General features: G+C 36.1%; 1 protein-coding gene across 16 annotated transcripts; it reads right to left on the bottom strand.

Annotated features, from left to right (window-relative positions):
* Positions 1–3,717: 3,717 nt before the first annotated feature.
* Positions 3,718–17,065, bottom strand: LOC112002869 (putative disease resistance protein RGA3). 16 transcript variants are annotated; one of them, XM_065762566.1, is made up of 15 exons: positions 13,905–17,065; positions 12,806–13,494; positions 12,101–12,143; positions 10,090–10,400; positions 9,284–9,596; positions 8,654–8,805; positions 8,208–8,398; positions 6,676–7,067; positions 5,886–5,982; positions 5,698–5,771; positions 5,469–5,601; positions 5,205–5,362; positions 4,687–4,804; positions 4,301–4,549; positions 3,718–4,176 (listed from the first exon to the last, which is right to left on the bottom strand). In XM_065762566.1, the coding sequence occupies exons 1-2, from the start codon at positions 16,944–16,946 to the stop codon at positions 12,910–12,912; spliced, it is 3,627 nt and encodes a 1,208-aa protein (XP_065618638.1). In that variant the 5' UTR covers positions 16,947–17,065; the 3' UTR covers positions 3,718–4,176; positions 4,301–4,549; positions 4,687–4,804; positions 5,205–5,362; positions 5,469–5,601; positions 5,698–5,771; positions 5,886–5,982; positions 6,676–7,067; positions 8,208–8,398; positions 8,654–8,805; positions 9,284–9,596; positions 10,090–10,400; positions 12,101–12,143; positions 12,806–12,909. The 16 variants fall into 16 exon arrangements, with proteins under 16 accessions (XP_065618638.1, XP_065618636.1, XP_065618629.1 ...); XM_065762564.1 differs by having other exon boundaries at positions 5,741–5,771; XM_065762557.1 differs by having other exon boundaries at positions 5,741–5,982; positions 6,676–6,767; positions 6,897–7,067.
* Between the last annotated feature and the right edge of the window lie 326 nt (positions 17,066–17,391).

The raw sequence follows: 17,391 nt of genomic DNA, 5'->3' as shown, positions 1-17,391 counted from the left end.
ATTTAGATGTGTGCTTTATGTTTGTGTGCTGCTAGGATTGGATTGGGCTGAGCCCATGATGTTTTTTTCTTTTCATGTCACATGCTCATGCATTCCCATGCATACGTACTTGTTGTTCAACATATTTGATATATTTGAACTGTGTTGGGACTTTTCTGATTGTCTCCCTCTCTATCTTTTTCTCATTCTTTTACGTTAGTCGTGTCTATGGCACCCAAACGTAAATCTACTCCTGCTCAGAACCCTCTGCGTTCTGGAGCTTCTACTTCTTCAGATACTACTCCTTTTAACATTCGGTTCCGTGATGGAGATGCTCATAAGGCATTTTCGGAGAACTTTTCTAAACGAGGTGTTCATTCGGAACGCCACGTTATTCTGGCGGACTTCGCCGATACTGACCTTCCCTCTGTCATTAACAGTAGGGGATGGGGGTCACTGTGTGACATCCCGGTCACTTGTCCTCTCGTGCTGATACAGGAGTTCTACTCCAACATGCACGGGATTGATCTTTCAGTACCTCATTTTGTTACTCGCGTTCGAGGTATGCGCATTCCTGTCACACCGCAACTTGTTGCGGATGTGCTTAGAGTACCTAGGATAGAGTTTCCAGATTACCCCTCTTGTGAGCGTCTGAGGACTGTGTCCAAAGATGAGCTCATCTCTGCTTTTTGTGAGCGCCCTGCTGATTGGGGTGAGCATCAGTTCACATCATGTAGGCCTTTTGCTAAAGGTCCTAGATTCATTAACATGGTGATGACTTTTGTTCTCCATCCTCTTTCTCACTATAACTCTATCACAGAGCCTCGTGCTCGATTTTTGCTTTCTTTGCTTGAGCATCTTACCATAGACTTCCCTTCTCACTTCATCCGATCTATCATAGAGGTCTATCTTGATTCGGCGTCCCGTGATAAGCTCATCTTTCCTTCTGCTATCACGCGGATTCTACGCCATTTTTCTGTTCCCTTTCCTGTGTCCGACCACTTCACACACATATCTGCCATAGATGCCGCTACCGTAAAACGTAGTGAGGCGCAGTTCAGGTCGAGACAGCCAGGTGCCACTCCTCCCTCCCGTTCAGCGCCATCCAGATCCGCTCCATCTACATCTGCTCCTTCTTCCTCTTCGAGCGATGTATCCCTTGGTGATATTATGGCGCAGCTGCAGCGCATGGACACTCGTCTTGATACACTCTCTGCTGAGTTGTATCAGGTGAATGTTCGTGTGGGTCGTATTGCACGACGGCAGGCGATCATGGGTGGATTTGCTCCAGAGGCTACTCCTTCACCATCTACTCCAGCAGCGTCAGATTCTGAGGATGATGAGGATGATGATGATGATGATGATGGGGATGCTAGCTCTGCCGATGAGATGTCTACATGACACTCTACCCTTTGTCACTCGTGACAAAAAGGGGGAGTAGTTTTGGGCTATGAGAGTAGTCATCTTAGGGGGAGAGTTAGTATAGGACATTTTTGATAGGGGGAGTGTTGTCATTTTTTTGGGATGTAGTGAGGCTATATATGTATTTTTTTTCTTTTCTTATCTCTTAGATACATTGATCTTGTATATGAGGTCCTTTGACCATTTTACATACATTGTACTTATATTCTTTATATGTGGATGTATGTTTCTTTCACCTCTCTCTTCATGTGTTGTTTCTTTTCTATCTTTATACACATGTTCTTTATACTTGTATGCAATCTATTTATTTCTGTTTCACACAAGATGCCTTGATGAGTTTTGTTTAAAGTGTTTCAGAAATACAGGTTGTCAAAGTCTACTTATCATAAGCTCTCTTCTTGCAAAGTTTTTCAAGAGTTTGTGTTAGGATAGATTTTATTGTATTCAACAAGTGAATATGAGTTGAGTGATTTATAACTTCTCTCATATGCTCATTTGTTTGTTGTGGTTTTGTCACGGATTGCCAAAGGGGGAGATTGTTAGGACATATATGTTTTAACTTGTTTAAGAACATATGTCACTTAGTTATGTAAATTGGCTAATCCTTTGACAAAACGCACTTTGCTTGTAATTGGGTAGTTCTATGTGTTTTTAATACTTCAAGAAACAATGTTTCAAGGTCAAGTGTTGAAGTCATCAAATCTATCCAAGAGAAAGCAAGTTGAAGTGCAAAATTTATAAAGCTCGACACCTCTCGACAGCTACCTCGACACCTGCTATCTGTCGAGATTTAAAAAGTCAGATTTCCAATCTGATTTTCTTGGGATCCGTGAATATGTTTTTGAGCCTTCTTTTCCTCTAACCCTAAACATATAAAAGGATTATTTTAAGAGCCGTTTTGGGTGACACAAGTTGTTTTATCATTGAGCAATCTCTGTTTAAGTAAATTTTGATCAACAGACGAAGTTCTTGACCTAGTTCATCTTCCATCAAGAAGTTGCTGTGTATTTGCACCATAGGGTTTTGTAACCAAGCATCTTCTTGCTATTCATCAGAAAGGATGATCTGAAGAACTTTGCAGCCAACCATTCTTTATCAGTTGGTGTTCTGAAGTCGCGTACTTGGATCCGCGCATTGATTAGTCATGTACTTGGGAGCCGTGCATCAAAGGTGGAGACTGTCACTACAGATTAAGTCCAATTGGGTATTGGGGTAAGGGTTCAACTGTAGGTTGGTAAGGTACTTGGGATTCCTTTACTTGTAACTGCTTGATTTGATAATAGTGGAGTTTCGGGAGTGGTGATCTGAAAATCACCCGGTGGGGTTTTTGCCATTAGGGTTTTCCCCATTCGTAAACAAATCACCGTGTTATTTATTTTCCGCTGCTTATTTAGTTGATTGATGATTTGTTTGTGCTTCCATAAAATTGCATGATTAATTGATTAATTAATTACTTGACTAAATTAATTAATTAGGGTTAATCACAAGGGGTCATTCAGATTGTGACCTATCAAAAGAAAATTCAGGATTAAATTTGTACCTTGTACATTCTCAAAAAAAAAATTGTGCCTTGGGGTTTGATCAATAAAGTATTTATTCAGCCAAAAAAAAGTTGATGTTTTGCCCATATAGATGGGCAATGACCTTAGTTAAAATTCTTCTTGTGGAAATTAAACATTGCAAATAAAAAGTATCAAACTAAGAAGAATGGAACGCTCTTTAAAAAATTGTATAATTGATCATAAGTAATTGGCCTGCAAGTAATGAATCAAGATCCAAAAAGTGATGAGTTCCACAATTTAACCAACTCACAAACCTACAAATATACTCATAAAATAAATAAATAAATAATCCTACATATGTAATTTCCTTTAATTCATCATAAATATAACATTACACAAATTAAAGTTCAAGGGCAACATTTTTTCATGAACTAATGGAAACAGAAGGTCCACCATCCACACAACAACACTGAAGTAGGACCAACAACATTTGAATTTTATTTGCATTAGCCATTTACAATGTGTTTGGAAGCTTGAAGGGAGAAGGGAGTAGAGGGAAAGGAGAGAAAGGAGAGAAGGGGGAAGGGGAACGGATTTGGAAGCTTTAAAAATTAAGTATAGGGAAGGGAAAAAAGCACCTCTTCCTCTTCCCTTTATTTAAATGTTTTAAAAATTAATTAGGGAGAGGATGGATGAGGAAAATGAAATTCAAAGAAAAAAAATATAAATTGATATCATTAGAGCGAGATTGACGATTAAAATTTTTTCAATACAAATGGCTCCCATCCCCTCCCTAACCTCTTCAAATTCCCCATTTGGGAGAATTAAATATGAGGGATTGTTGGATTGATTTATAATAATACACATGAAAAATACTTTAAAATTATTATGAGAATGGCATAATAATGTAAATAAAAATGTACAACCCCTAGTGTTTGTACAATGCAGTTGTGCAATACTAATGGTAAGGTATCCAGGCCATGAGTATGAAAGAGTGGTTGCACAATCTGCAAGCTGGCCAGCTTTAAAAGTTGTCGATGGGAGGTGTATACAACCAAGATCCTTTATCACAGTATGCAAGTCCCTGCTTGCCTTACACTTGAAAACAATGGTACGTGCATCCATAAAAAAAGTCATTTTGTTATACTTGCAAAGCTTGAAGGTAGGCAAATAGACTGACACAATCATTCAGGTGCTTGATGCTCTAGAAAGGCAGACTGCATGGCTATACGGCTTCTGACCATTAATAAGCTCAATACATCCTTATGCATATCTGCCAATTCTTGGGGGTAGATAAAATAAAAGAAAAGAAAAAGGTTAGCCAAAGCTGGATCATTTTTCCACAGTACATACTTAAACTAGAAGTTGAGAATTCAGAGAAAGTTCAAGTTAATTACCCTTGAATTAAGACACTAAAGGTCTAAAGCTGTAATCCTATAACAAGTATCGATAGCACTTATGCCTGGATTTCTGCTTTATTTCTAATGATGATGCATGAAGATTTGCAGACCTAAAGAATGAAGACAAGGAGAAATCTTGACAGGAATCCTCCAATATGAGCAGAATCGACCACACGAGGAAGAAATCCAAGGGACAAATTTATGGCAATAATGAGCTTGAGAGTTACAACGTACAAGTGCTGCACACTGAATATTCAGGAGTCAAGACCTATTCTCACAAATTAAGAGCATGTAAGTTTAGGTTAATCAGATAAAACCTTAGCTCTGAGTCTCAGACTGTGACTTTTACCAGCCAAGGCATAAGGGCAAAAAGAATATGCTACCTTATTTGCATAGATTGTCCAATTAGAAGCTCAGAAAGCATGGTTCCCAATAGGCCAAAAAATGAAGAAGATGTTCCAACTAATATTGTTGACTTTGGCAGGACATCACTGTGGTGTCCTATGATATAAAAGATCAACTGATTATGCATAGCCACTTTTCTAGAAGGGATTGTGCAGTTAAGAAAGATGCTAAAGTTGATTATGAAATCTATTAATCAACACTTTACCCACAATCCAAAATGATTTTAAACATAGATGACCGCTTGGTAGGATGATTTAAAAAGCTAACAGAAAAGCACCTCATGAGAAAAGAAGAAGAATATATAGTTAACTATGCTACATTAAGTATGCAGTATTAGCACCCAAAGGTTATAGTAGACGGTGCACAAACTCCAGAAATAGTATGGACACTTGGGTTGCAAAAGAAAGATGTGATAATTTAAGAACAAAAGTCTCTATGAACAGTCACCATAAATACAGGATAAAGACATTTCAAGTCCAAAGAAAAAAATGCAAACCTTCAATGTAAACATAAGGCTATTAAGAATGAAATTGGAAGCCATCTTTCAAATCATCATCACTATAATACTCTTCACTGTTGCATTCAACACCATTCTTCATGCAAATTACTTCAAACACTGGTTCTGCTACTAGCTTAGTGAGCTTTGTAAGTGATCTGAATCATGAGTGACATCCATACCAACAGATAAATGGAGGGGAAGATAGAAGAAACTGAATAACAGCATGCCAAATGGAAACCTAATAAAGCATCAGATAGATACCTGAAGGAAAAATTTGGGCAACATTAAAATGTACAAAGGGAACACATACTTCCTTGGCAATTCAGAATCCTTGCTCATATGTCCAAGTGCTGGCCCTCAGAGCTCCCTTGTAAAGTGGGAATTGTTTCTTGTGCTGGATAGGGGTTATTAATGGTAACAAGCATCAATTAGAAGTAATACCACCACCACATTGAGAAGGAAAAGGCAGGAAGAGTATGGAGAAACAAACTTTTTCTAACACATAGGAGGATGGACGAAGAGAGATAGAGTACTTCTTGAAGGAAATAAACAACGGAGGGAACTCTTTGAGTGAGACATGATTGACATTAGACAGCAATGAAGTCACAATAAACCAATAAGAAATTCAGTTCACTTCCAAGAATGTTGTTCTGGATGTACATATTGTGTGATGGTTACCTAATCCAATTAACGAAGCCAAAGTATTCATGATATCTTCATCCCTAATGGCAGCTGCCTCCCATGCTTCGAACTCTTCCATATCAAGAAATACATTCTGCTCTAAGACAAAGAACAAGCATTAGATAGATTTAGAAACTTGATACATAGCAAGTACCTAGTCCTATAACATTTTGACTAGATGATTAACAAGAATAGATTTGAGCTATGAGGGCTTCCCCGAATTCTTCTAAATAATTTATTTTAAAAAAAAAATAATAAAAACACCCAAGGTGTTAAGCCTTCAAATTTTAGATGGAAGGCTAAATAAAGGTGTTACTGAAAAATTAACTAGTTGCCTTTTGTAGTTATCAAACAAGATGGACTGCTAAAGAACCAGCATTCTAGGTTAAACTTCTTTCTGCATCTTGGAAGGGTTAACAAGCTTTTAGTACACACAGCCTTCTGTATGTTTAGATTAAATGTGGCTGAATTAGATTGGAACATTATTGCATGATGTTTTGGAATGAGACCAAAACATTCCTAGGCCCATAAAGGTTGGAAATAGAAGTTACTGACCTTGGATTATAAAGCAAATATAACAGCATCACCAGAAGAAAAAGAATATAAAGATACTTATAGGTGAATTACAATTGAAGAGCAGAATATGACTTTAATGCCTCAATTTTTTCTATATATTCACTTCTATTTCAGGTATGTCCATTTCATTCCAAAAGAAAATTAAATATTATGGATGGAGAAAATAGAAAGGAAAATAGACAGAAGATTAAAATGAAATATCAGAATATACCTTACTATAGAAGAGTATCCAAGGTATTTGTGATTTCTTCTTCTCTCCTAGTGGTCACCTCCGAGCAAGTATATAACTCAATAACTTTCAAACTAGATGATTAGGAAAAAAAAAATTGGAGCCTTAATTTTCAAAATATTAAAGAGAACAAGACCAAAAAGAACTAGTGAAAAAAGTTACAAATGAAAGATTTAAATATTAAAGGAAAAACTTTATAGCACCACTAATAGCCAACGAGGTTTCTGACTTTCTGCTTCATCCTTGGCCAACACATCTTTTCTCAATACTTTTGGACTTGTTTCGAACAATCTGCTTGCTGCTTTATAGTAGGATGGCTTGTAAAGGTCAAATCACCACCCAGAAAATGCCACTCCCAAACTCCAAAACCTTCCCTACAAATTTTCCCATGTAGTGTTAGAGAATTTAAATACTAGAAGAATTTGAGTAGTGAGTACTAGCAAGGTGTTATAGACAATCTCGCAATTTCATTGCAGCTGGGCACAAAGAAATTGTGGTGCGAGCTTGGAAGTCACTAATATAATTTTGAAAGTTATCAGAATCTCTCTATTGTGGTTTTCCGTACCACTAAAGATTTCTTTAGGGGGTGGGGCTCTCAATTACACCAAAGTCAATATGTCATTCATATTATATGCTGAAGCCATCAAGTCTTAACTGTATGCTCAAAAATGAAAAGTCAAATAAGGAGATTTCTGACAACAATATACAATTGCTTTAGTTGGTAGTCGATGTGCAAATATGATTTTTTTTTTTTTAATTAAAAATGTAAACTTAGGTGGGTCATTAAAGAACCAGGATATGCATATAATGAAAATCCTCCAATAAACTTTATTCAAGATTCCTTGACTAACAGATTATACTTTGCAAGTCTTTGAGATTAGTCTATATATACATCATGCATCAACAATATTGAATAGAAGGGAAAGTGAGAGGAAATAGATTTCCAATTTCAAAAAAAATTTCAGTTCACATTTAACAATACAAATAATGAAGTTAAGTTGACAGGATTATTTTACCAAGCAGGTTTGGGGTAATCATTCAGTTAATTTATATGTGAAAAAACAATCCATTCATCAACAACCAAACAAAGCAATTTCATCAATACTATTAAAACAATATCACAAAAATAAGAGAAATTAAATAATAATAATAAAAAAATTAGCATTCACTCCATTTGAACATTATAATTTTCATTTTAAAAAATTGAAGTGACAACTAATAAGATTAAAAGATTGATTGTGATTATTCTAACAGAAATACTATATATAGTTAACAATAACTATATAAAATTAGAATATATAAATTTAAAATTTGAATGGGCTTTGAGATCCAACAACTTAAATATTATTCAACTGCAACAGAAACAGTGCAATGAATTAACCCATTCCAGAGGTCTTCCACCATTTAAGTTCTCCACTGATCAAGTAATATGCAGGGTATGATGAAAACATGGACTTGAAAGCAAAAACAGATCAATTAAAATAAGAAGATTTGGAATAAGAAAAAACACAAACCTGAAGAGTTTGGAGATGTATATGGCAGGGTGGTTTAATTGTTTTCATTCTAAGACAAGGGTGGAGAAATGAAGCAGAAAAGAGAGAGCCAAACCACCTTAAACATCCACAAGAATAGAGGCTTTTAAATTTCTCTTCTATCACCGTTGTTATTAAAAACTCTGGTTCTCATCTTATTGATACCCAAAATCCTTAAAGAATAGCACATAATGAGTTACGTCAGATTGGCCTAAATACAAAAAAATCAAGAAAATCCACAAGGCCCATATTGATGTAATATTAAAACATAAATTAATAAGCGAAATCAAATTTATGCAGAATGCATTTACCTAATATTATTCCAAATGATCTACATTAACAAATATCAAAATGAATAGAAAATAAGGATGCATTTGTCAATTGAATGAACAAAACACAAGTTGTTTAGGAAAAAGTAGATCATGTACCATGACTAGTAGTGTTAATCTGTGACTGTGACCCCCCAGATGGGTTTCTCTTTGAGATTGATCTTGATCTTTCTTCCTCATCCATAGCAAGCGGTTTGTGTTAATCTCCTAGTCTTTTGATATTTGTAAAATCCAGAGGACTTGTCTCTGATCTGAATCATAAGTGACAACTAGATTGAGATTATCTTAAGATGAACTCGATCTAACTTAGTTCACAATCATTTGAAGCATAGAGAGCACCAGAGTTCCAGTTAAAAAGTGACATTGTCAATGATTTTAGAAGTCCAGGGAAAACAACTTTGGGGGTAGTCCTCCATATTTCCTACAGAGAAGAGTGATCTTCTACAAAAATTATCATTGTGTAGAAACTTATTAATATCACTTAGCCCAGTCCACTTGAAATTAGAGATATCAAAAAACTCAAATCTTAACTCCAAATGACAACAACATAGAGAACAAATGCTTTGACTCATAATTAATTGCTTAAGATTCACAATCAATACAAGATTACAATCCAACCATCAGGAACTTTCTTTTCAACAGGAAGTACATGTTCAGATCAATCCAATAATTTCTCAAGTGTTAACTCTTTGTTAAGTTAAAATAGCAATTTAGAGGAATGAAGCTTACCACTGTAATAGCCCATTAACTTGCCAACACAGGTACCATTCTTAATACATTACGATTGAACATGGGTTGCATGTTGTATTTCTTGAGATTTCGAACAGCAGTGTTGCAACCAAAGGATAATTTATATCTCACATTAGGAAGAGGATGACATCCAATATAAGAGGCTTAATATCAAATCATGGTTTTGTATCAGGAGATATGCATGAGCATCAGATTTTAGAGTTGTGTATGCCTTGAGGAGTACTGGAATGTCATTGTCAATTGTCTTCAGTATTCCTACCGCTGCAACTGCAAGCCTACACCTCCTAATTTCCTGCATCAAACAAGGCGTTAAAAAAATCATGACTGGAAATCATTTTCATCTCTATTTTATAATGATCATATCTATCTCAAGGAAAGAACACAAACCCAAAGAGTGGCAAGGTGGCAAGGAAGGCAGCAGGGAGGGATTGATAGTTCTGGTTCTAAGATGAGAGTCAAATAAATCCTCAAAAAAGGGAGAGTCAAAGTCACCCCAAACTTCAATAACAGAGGCTTTATATCTCTCACTATCATCATTTATAAAAACTCTACTTGTAACTAAACTTCATGATCACTTACACACAAACATGCAATAATTCAATAAAACCAATCAATAAAATTATAATATAGTTTTAACAACTATAATCATTAATCTAAACACAATGGGATTCAGAAAATTGATCCAAGATAGAAATATTAACAGTAACCAGAAATAATAGGTGGCACAAAGTAGCAATAATCACAGATTGAAAATGATGATCATGCAATTAATCAAGGAATTTCACCTCATCCTTCATCTTTAAAGCCTCTGTCCTCTTCAACACCTTGCCCTTACTACCCAAGCTCATAATATGTATCTGTCTACTTTTGTGTATGTCAATCGTTCGGTACTGGTCAACTCACTAAATCTTGTCTACTTCCACTTCTCTGTCTGCCTTATACTTAGTCCAATCTTCTTTTTTGATAAGTCCTTATGCTAAGTCCCATCTTCTTCATAACTACTGGCCTCAATCTTGTATACCTCAACCTCAAAATCTTTGTCATTGATTTCTTACCCGGATTCATTGTCTTGATCATCATCAATCCACATGCATGCCTAAAAGAAAAGCATAAGATTTATGTCATATTATTCAAAATATCCAAAATAAAGAAACTCCACAAAGACCAATACAAAATTAATTGCTCAAGTTACGGGTGGTTCCCCCTTTACTTCATGCTGAACACCTTTCCTGATAGGCACCCCACCAAACCAACTTGCTAAATAAATCATATTACAATAAATGATATACTAATTTTTTACAAACGACTCTTAACACCTTGCTTTTATATTATTTTCAGCTCAGGATAATGTGTGTGGGGATTTTCCTTTAACTTTATTTTTTTTCTTTTTTTAAATCTTAGCACCCAAAAACAACTTTTATATCATAGCGTAATCTCTGCTCTGACCATGTTCTCCCCAATGCACCAAAATCATTATTTATCAAATCAAGAAAGAATAAAATAACTCAATCTGCTACTCAATGTTGTGCAGTTATATTATTTTTAGCCCAGGATTATGGGTGTAGAGATTTTCCATTAAGTGTATGTTTGGTTTGTGCGTTTTGCGTCCACGTCTGGACGCAAACGCGTTTCACCCCCTTTTTTTTTTTTTTTTGCTTTCAGCCGCAAAGGCTGACTTTTCAACCGTGAACAATGCATTTGTGCACTGTTCACGGACCCACAAATAACACTTTTCAGCAACTTTTTCATTAAAAATGTGTCCAACGATACTATTTACACATTAAAAAATTATTTTGGTACAGTGTTTTCAATTTTCAATTTTTAACTGTATCCAAACGGACCCTAAATTTTTTTTTTTTTTTTTTTAAATCTTAGCACCCAAAAACAACTTTTATATCATTGCGTAACACCTGCCTTGACCATGTTCTTCACAATGCACCAAAATCAGTATTTATCAAATCAAGAAAGCAAAAAATAGCTCAATCTGCTACACAACTAAAAAAAGTGTTAGGGACCTTAAAGGTTTCTTTAAAATAAAAAAAAATAATTAAAAAAAAACAAGTAAACTGCCACATGATTTACCTATAACCAAATCAATGGTTCTTAAGTTTGTATCTTGTATAGAGGCTGACAATTCCTAAATGAAGGAACTGTCATGTTCTAGTGCTACATTTACCATTTACTAAACTGAAAAGGGCCAACTCAAGTAGTTGAAATTACATTAACGTCTCTAGCACCATGTCAGAAAGCAAAATGAAGGAAATAATAGGCAGTCCTTAAAGTTAGAATTAGTTGCTGCACAAATAATCCTCTCCAAGTTCTTTCCTTGCTATATTTCAAAACTGAGATGTTCACAATCTCCAGGCATGGCAAACAACACAGTTAACTCCAAAGCAAGACTCACATCCTAGCATCCATACCTAAATCCCCTTAGATTTCTGCATACTCATGTCCTGCTAGTCTTTTGTATGCATTCTTTCTAGAAGAAGTTTTGTGACTTCAACAATTACTATAACCATGTTGCCATTTTCTTTGTCTTTTCACAATAAATTCAAGGAGTCCACTAGCTCCTTCAAGATAAAATGGTGACTCCACAATCAAGCAACACTCCACATCTCAAGTAACAAGGGAAACGTACATTTCTATGAATCTTTCATAAAATTTTCTAACCTACAAGAATTTGGTGAAGCTATTTCAAGAAAGATTGATTCTCTTTAAAATTGGCAGATTTGATCAAGAAGAATTAATGCAGGGAAACACTTCAAAAAGAATAAAGTCGTTGAGAACAGAATAGACCTGGGCAGCATAATTACTTGATGGATGTGCCCCAGCCAGCATCCTGGATTGAACAATGATGATCATTTAAAGATGCTTAAGTTTGTTTGAGATAAAAGTAAAGAATAGCAAGGAGAAAAGTAGAACAGGTTCAACCTGAATCACCTGAATAAGGGAGACAATATTGACATTGACATGGTCCACATGGAATAGTAGGAATGCATTTAGGGTTTAATTTTTTTTATTTCACCAAAATGGCAAATGCAAAAACATATTTTTATCAAGATGGTTAAGATTAATCACATGAATTAGTAATAAATCAAAGAAAAAATAACAAATAATATATAGCTCAAATAACAAGCAAGCCAATAAAAACACTGAATTGAAATCAAGAGCAAAAAGATATTACAAGAAGAACATCTTATATTAGGAAAAAACTTGGAGAGATTTTCATAAACAGAGGCTTTATATCTCTCTTTGCTCTTGCCATCATCATTCAAAAAAATTCTACTTGTAGCTAAAAACAAAAATTTATTGAAATCAATCAATCAATAAAAAAGTTAAAATGGTTTTATCTAGTATAATCACTGATCTAAACACACAATGGAATTCAAGCAATTAATTGAAGATAGAAATATTAAAGGTAACTAGAAATAAGAGGCATAAAGTAGCAATATAAACATAGATTTAAAGGTAATGTTTAAGCAATTTAAAAGGGAATCTGACCTCCTCGTTCATTGTCTTCTTCAACACCATGCTCTTACTACCCAGTCTCATCATATTGTATCTGTCTTCTTTTGTGCATGTCAACTGCCCTGTACTATCCAGATTTAAAAATCCCCTTCCACTTGTTCATCTGCCTCAAACCTAGCCGCATCATCTTTCTCATGATTACTGCCCTCAATCTTGTCCACCTCAACCAGATCATCAGTGTTTCGGAAGCATAGAGCCTCGTCCCACCTGTCCAACACGTCTTTCGGAAGCACTGCCCCGCAAGCATCGAGTTCTATGACACCCTTGCAGTCCAATCCAGGGCAAGTAACAACGGTTATGCTCTCTTGGATCTTTGTGGCAACATGTTTGCCAATGCAATCAGAGCAAAATGAGTGAACACAGCTCTCAGTTTTGAACATCTGGTCACTATCTTTCCTTTCCACACATATCTCACAGAAGCTATATGATGATTCTCCAGCTTCTTTTGCTGGCCCTGGTTCCGAGGTTGGAAGAATTGCTTGTATTGTTGGCGTTGGCGATGACAGTAATGGCAATAAGGTTAAGGCTTCCTCTTGGAACTGCAACAGTTCTGCATACTTCTCATCAGATACAGGCAAAATCACATCTTCTTCTTCATCAAACGCTACTGAGGAGTAGATAGAGCACATAAGAGCCTCTTGGAACAGCAACTCTTCTGCATACTTCTCATGAGATACAGGCAAAATCACATCTTCTTTTTCATCAAACACTACTGAGAAGTAGAAATCATCTACTTCTCAGTAGTTTAAATAACCCAAAATGAACAAAACCCACAATGACCCATATAATAATATTAAACAAAAATATGAACAAGAAAAATATAATAGAATATAACCCACACCACTGAGAGATTAGAGTAACAAGGATCACAACCCAAACAAATAGAATGATTTGGTGGCGGTAGTCTGTTTGTGATATTGGGAAAATTTATCAAGGGACATGGTTGGTATTATCAATTGTTTTTGATGGGATAAATATAGAAGTTAATTAGCTGCGTCTATTTGCACAAATCCATATATGTATTAGTATTTATATATTTGATAGGATAGTTTTGCAAGAAAAGAAGAATTACCTCTGAATCAATTTGACCGTCTTTTTGCACATATTTATAATCAATTTCGATGTTTGGAATGTGAGAAATGTTGGGCCAGCAATCTTCTATCCCTCTTTTGCAACGCTGCTCGAGAATTGGACATCCATGGATATCCAATTCCTGTAATGGAGTATTACGCAGGTAGTCTGGCAGAGACTTTAGATTGCCGCACCACCCAATTTCCAAGGAATGAAGAAGCGGCATTATTTTAATTTTTGGAGTATTATTAGTAACAAAAGCATTAGCACTATTATCTTTTTCTTCTTCTTCTTCTTCTATTGTTCCTCCCATCCCACCCCATTCTTCCCAATTACCCAATCCAGTAAATTTGAGATATTTAAGGTTTGGGAATATGATGATGTCTTTGTTGTTATTGTTTTTGGATGATTCTGATAATTCTTCCTCTTCTATGTCTATTCCCAAAAATTCATCTCCCACCTTTCGAATCATTCGAGCGAGCACTATTTCTAATTCTTTGAGCAACGGCAGCTTCCCCAAAGGAGGCAACTGCTCTAGGTTTGGGCACTCTCTGATAATAAGCCTTTTCAAATAGGTCAATTTGGACATCATCCAATTAGGATACACTGTGGTGCCCTCATAAAACCTAATTTCTAAAGATTCCAAGCGGGGAGGTGGCTCTAAGGCATTTAGAATGGCTACATCTTTCTCCATTTTTCTTCTTCTTTCTTCCTCTATCTCTTCCTCTTCCTCATCTTCCTCTTCCTTTTCAAAGTCTTTCATTTCCTCTAATGTGTTAAAAAATAGCCCCAAATAACGGAGGTCCTTCTTCTTCTTCAATGTATTCTCGATCGCACCAAAATCTACCACATTACTCAACCCTACTATTTGAAGTTTCCCTTGAATGTGGTTCAAATGTTCTAATTCTCCCAGTTTACATATTTCTTCACCCTTACCTACAGGAAAGTATTGTAATGTTTTAAGACAAGTTAATCTCCCAATTCCCTTCGGGAACGATTTCATTCCAACTTCACCATTTTTAAGCAGGAGGTGTCTTAAATTAATTAGTTTACCTATCCCCTGAGGTAATTTCTCAAGTATCCTGTAGTCACTAACATCCAGACTTAGTAAATTACATAAATTACATATACTTTCAGGCAATTCTTCTATCGCTAAGTCTGATAATTTGAGGTATCTTAAATGTATCAATTTTTCCACCTCATTTGAAAGTTCCAAAATGTACCAACCTTTCAAATGTAATGTACGTAAGCATGTCAAATAGTTGAATAACTTGGATTGGACCATCTGAGAAGGCATAAAATATAAATAGAGAAAGCGTAGATTTTTTGCTTCATAAACAAACTCAGGAAATGTTTCTTCAACCATTAATGACAACTGACGAGCCCTCTTAAAGTCTTTCTCAACCTTTTTATCACCTTTAATTGTGAAGCATACATCTTCTGTCATTTTCTGTGCAAAGTCATGCACAATATCATGCATTTTGCAACTTTTAATTCTACCATCATTCTCATCTTTCTCAAAATCTTGGAAAAAAGAGCGCGTGGCTAATTTTTCAAAGTACTCTTCCGCTATGTCTTCCATCTTCATATTTCCTTTTGAGTTGATATAGCCTTGTGCCATCCAATGGATGATTAACTCAAATTTATTAATGACATGATCTTTTGGGAAGACAACACAAAATAAGAAACATTGTTTCTCTGCCGAGGACAATTCATAATAACTCAACAACAATGGTCCTAAAAGACCTTTTTCAACATTTTCTAAATCCCACAAACTACTTTCCAAAACCTTCACCCACTGTTCTTTTCTTCTCTTGTTGCGCATGTAACTCCCTAAAAGGTTTGCAGCAAGTGGCAAGCCTTGGCATTTATCTGCTAGTTGTCTACCTAGTGGTTCAAGATCCTTATGTTGATCTATATTTTCATCAAAAAATGCTATTTTCCTAATAATCAACCAACAATCATCAACAGATAAATTCCCTAAGTTGATTGTGTGGGTTTCGGTGCTCCCCATCATTTGCGCAACATCCTTATTACGTGTGGTAACTAGAATTCTACTACCTTGGGCACCACTTTTGAGAGCAGCTTTGAAAGGCCCCCACTTTTGAGACTCTCTTAGGAAGTCTTTAGCCCACACATCATCAAAGACAAGAAAGAACTTTTTGTCCTTAATCAAATCACAAACTGGTTTCAATAGATCTTCCAATGTAGGAGTGGTATATTTGAGGGATTCATGTTTAGGGTCAAGCCCTCCTATGATTGCTTTGGCAACCTTGTACTGATCAAAAGGGTCAGAAACACTAACCCACATCATTTTCTGAAAATGATCTCTTACTTTTGAATGATTATAGGCTAGATTAGCAAGAGTTGATTTTCCTATACCGCCTATGCCCACTAAGGTGATGACAAGAGGACTGCTTTTTTCTTGACTACCCATGCCTAATAGGTTGTTCAGTGGATCATCTCTATACTCATTACGGCCAACTATTTCAGAAACATCCACAATGGACGTAATTTCTAGTCTTTCAACTCTTTCAGGTTGACTATTCAAGTCAATCCCAAACTCCTGTTTGCCTTTGAGAATATTAGCTAATGTTTCATTCAGTTTTTTTATCTTGTGACCAACCTCATGACGAACAGAAACATTGTCAACTTGACGAAACCAACATGATGGAGAGGGGAGGAAGGACCATACCTTCATCATTTTTTTCTCAAGGGGGGCAGGAGCGTTACTATGAGCAGCTTTTTCTCCTTCTTCTTCTTCTTTCTGAATTTGTAATTTGATCTTTGCAGTTTTCCAGGTGTCCAACACGTCATCCATCATGTAGTATGCATCTTCGAGCTTATCATACCAAAGCTTCACTGCGTTATCCCTCAGTCGTCTTTCCTCGAACTTGTTGAGCATCGCCTGGACCATTTTGAAATTGTCTTGAAGATTTTGGAGTTCATCATCAACTCCAACAAGCAACTGTAGCTCCTGTAGAGCGAATGAACCCAACTGCTTCAAGAGATCAGTAACGAGTGACGGTAGTACACCATCCATAGTTAATGGAGACTGAAAGTTATAAGTTGAGAATACGATAAAGAAACAGAATGCGAATAACAAAAATAAGGAGCAAAGTGAGAAACAGATTACGCAATAGCAGGTGTGCCTGTGCTTCTTCGCTCCTACTATTCGGCCTTTTTAACGCGTTTCAGCACGTGAACGTGGGACACAGACCTGTCAGTGGGTTCCGTACACGCATTTTTTTTTTAATTTTTAACGCGTTTTAGCACGTGAACGTGAGACACAGACCTGCCAGTGGATCCGTACATGCGTTTTTTTTATTTTTAACGCGTTTCAGCACGTGAACAGACCTGCCCGTGGGTCTCGTACACGCGTTTTTTTTATTTTTAACGCGTTTCAGCACGTGAACGTGGGACACAGACCCGCCAGTGGGTCTCGTACATGCATTTTTTTTTTTTTTTTTAACGCGTTTCAGCACGAC

Source organism: Quercus suber, unplaced genomic scaffold, assembly GCF_002906115.3.
Source record: "Quercus suber isolate HL8 unplaced genomic scaffold, Cork oak 2.0 scaffold_464, whole genome shotgun sequence".
Classification (NCBI taxonomy): Eukaryota; Viridiplantae; Streptophyta; class Magnoliopsida; order Fagales; family Fagaceae; genus Quercus; species Quercus suber.
The sequence above is the reverse complement of the archived record's forward strand: the minus strand, read 5'-3'. Positions and strand labels throughout refer to the sequence as shown.

What these genes read in the sequence shown, in the direction of transcription:
- LOC112002869 (XM_065762556.1), bottom strand. Translation starts at nt 16,946, where the DNA reads ATGGATGGTGTACTACCGTCACTCGTTACTGATCTCTTGAAGCAGTTG. An exon ending in ACGGTCAAATTGATTCAGAG is followed by an intron (nt 13,495 to 13,904) that starts GTAATTCTTCTT and finishes TCTCATGAGAAG; the next exon opens with TATGCAGAAGAGTTGCTGTT.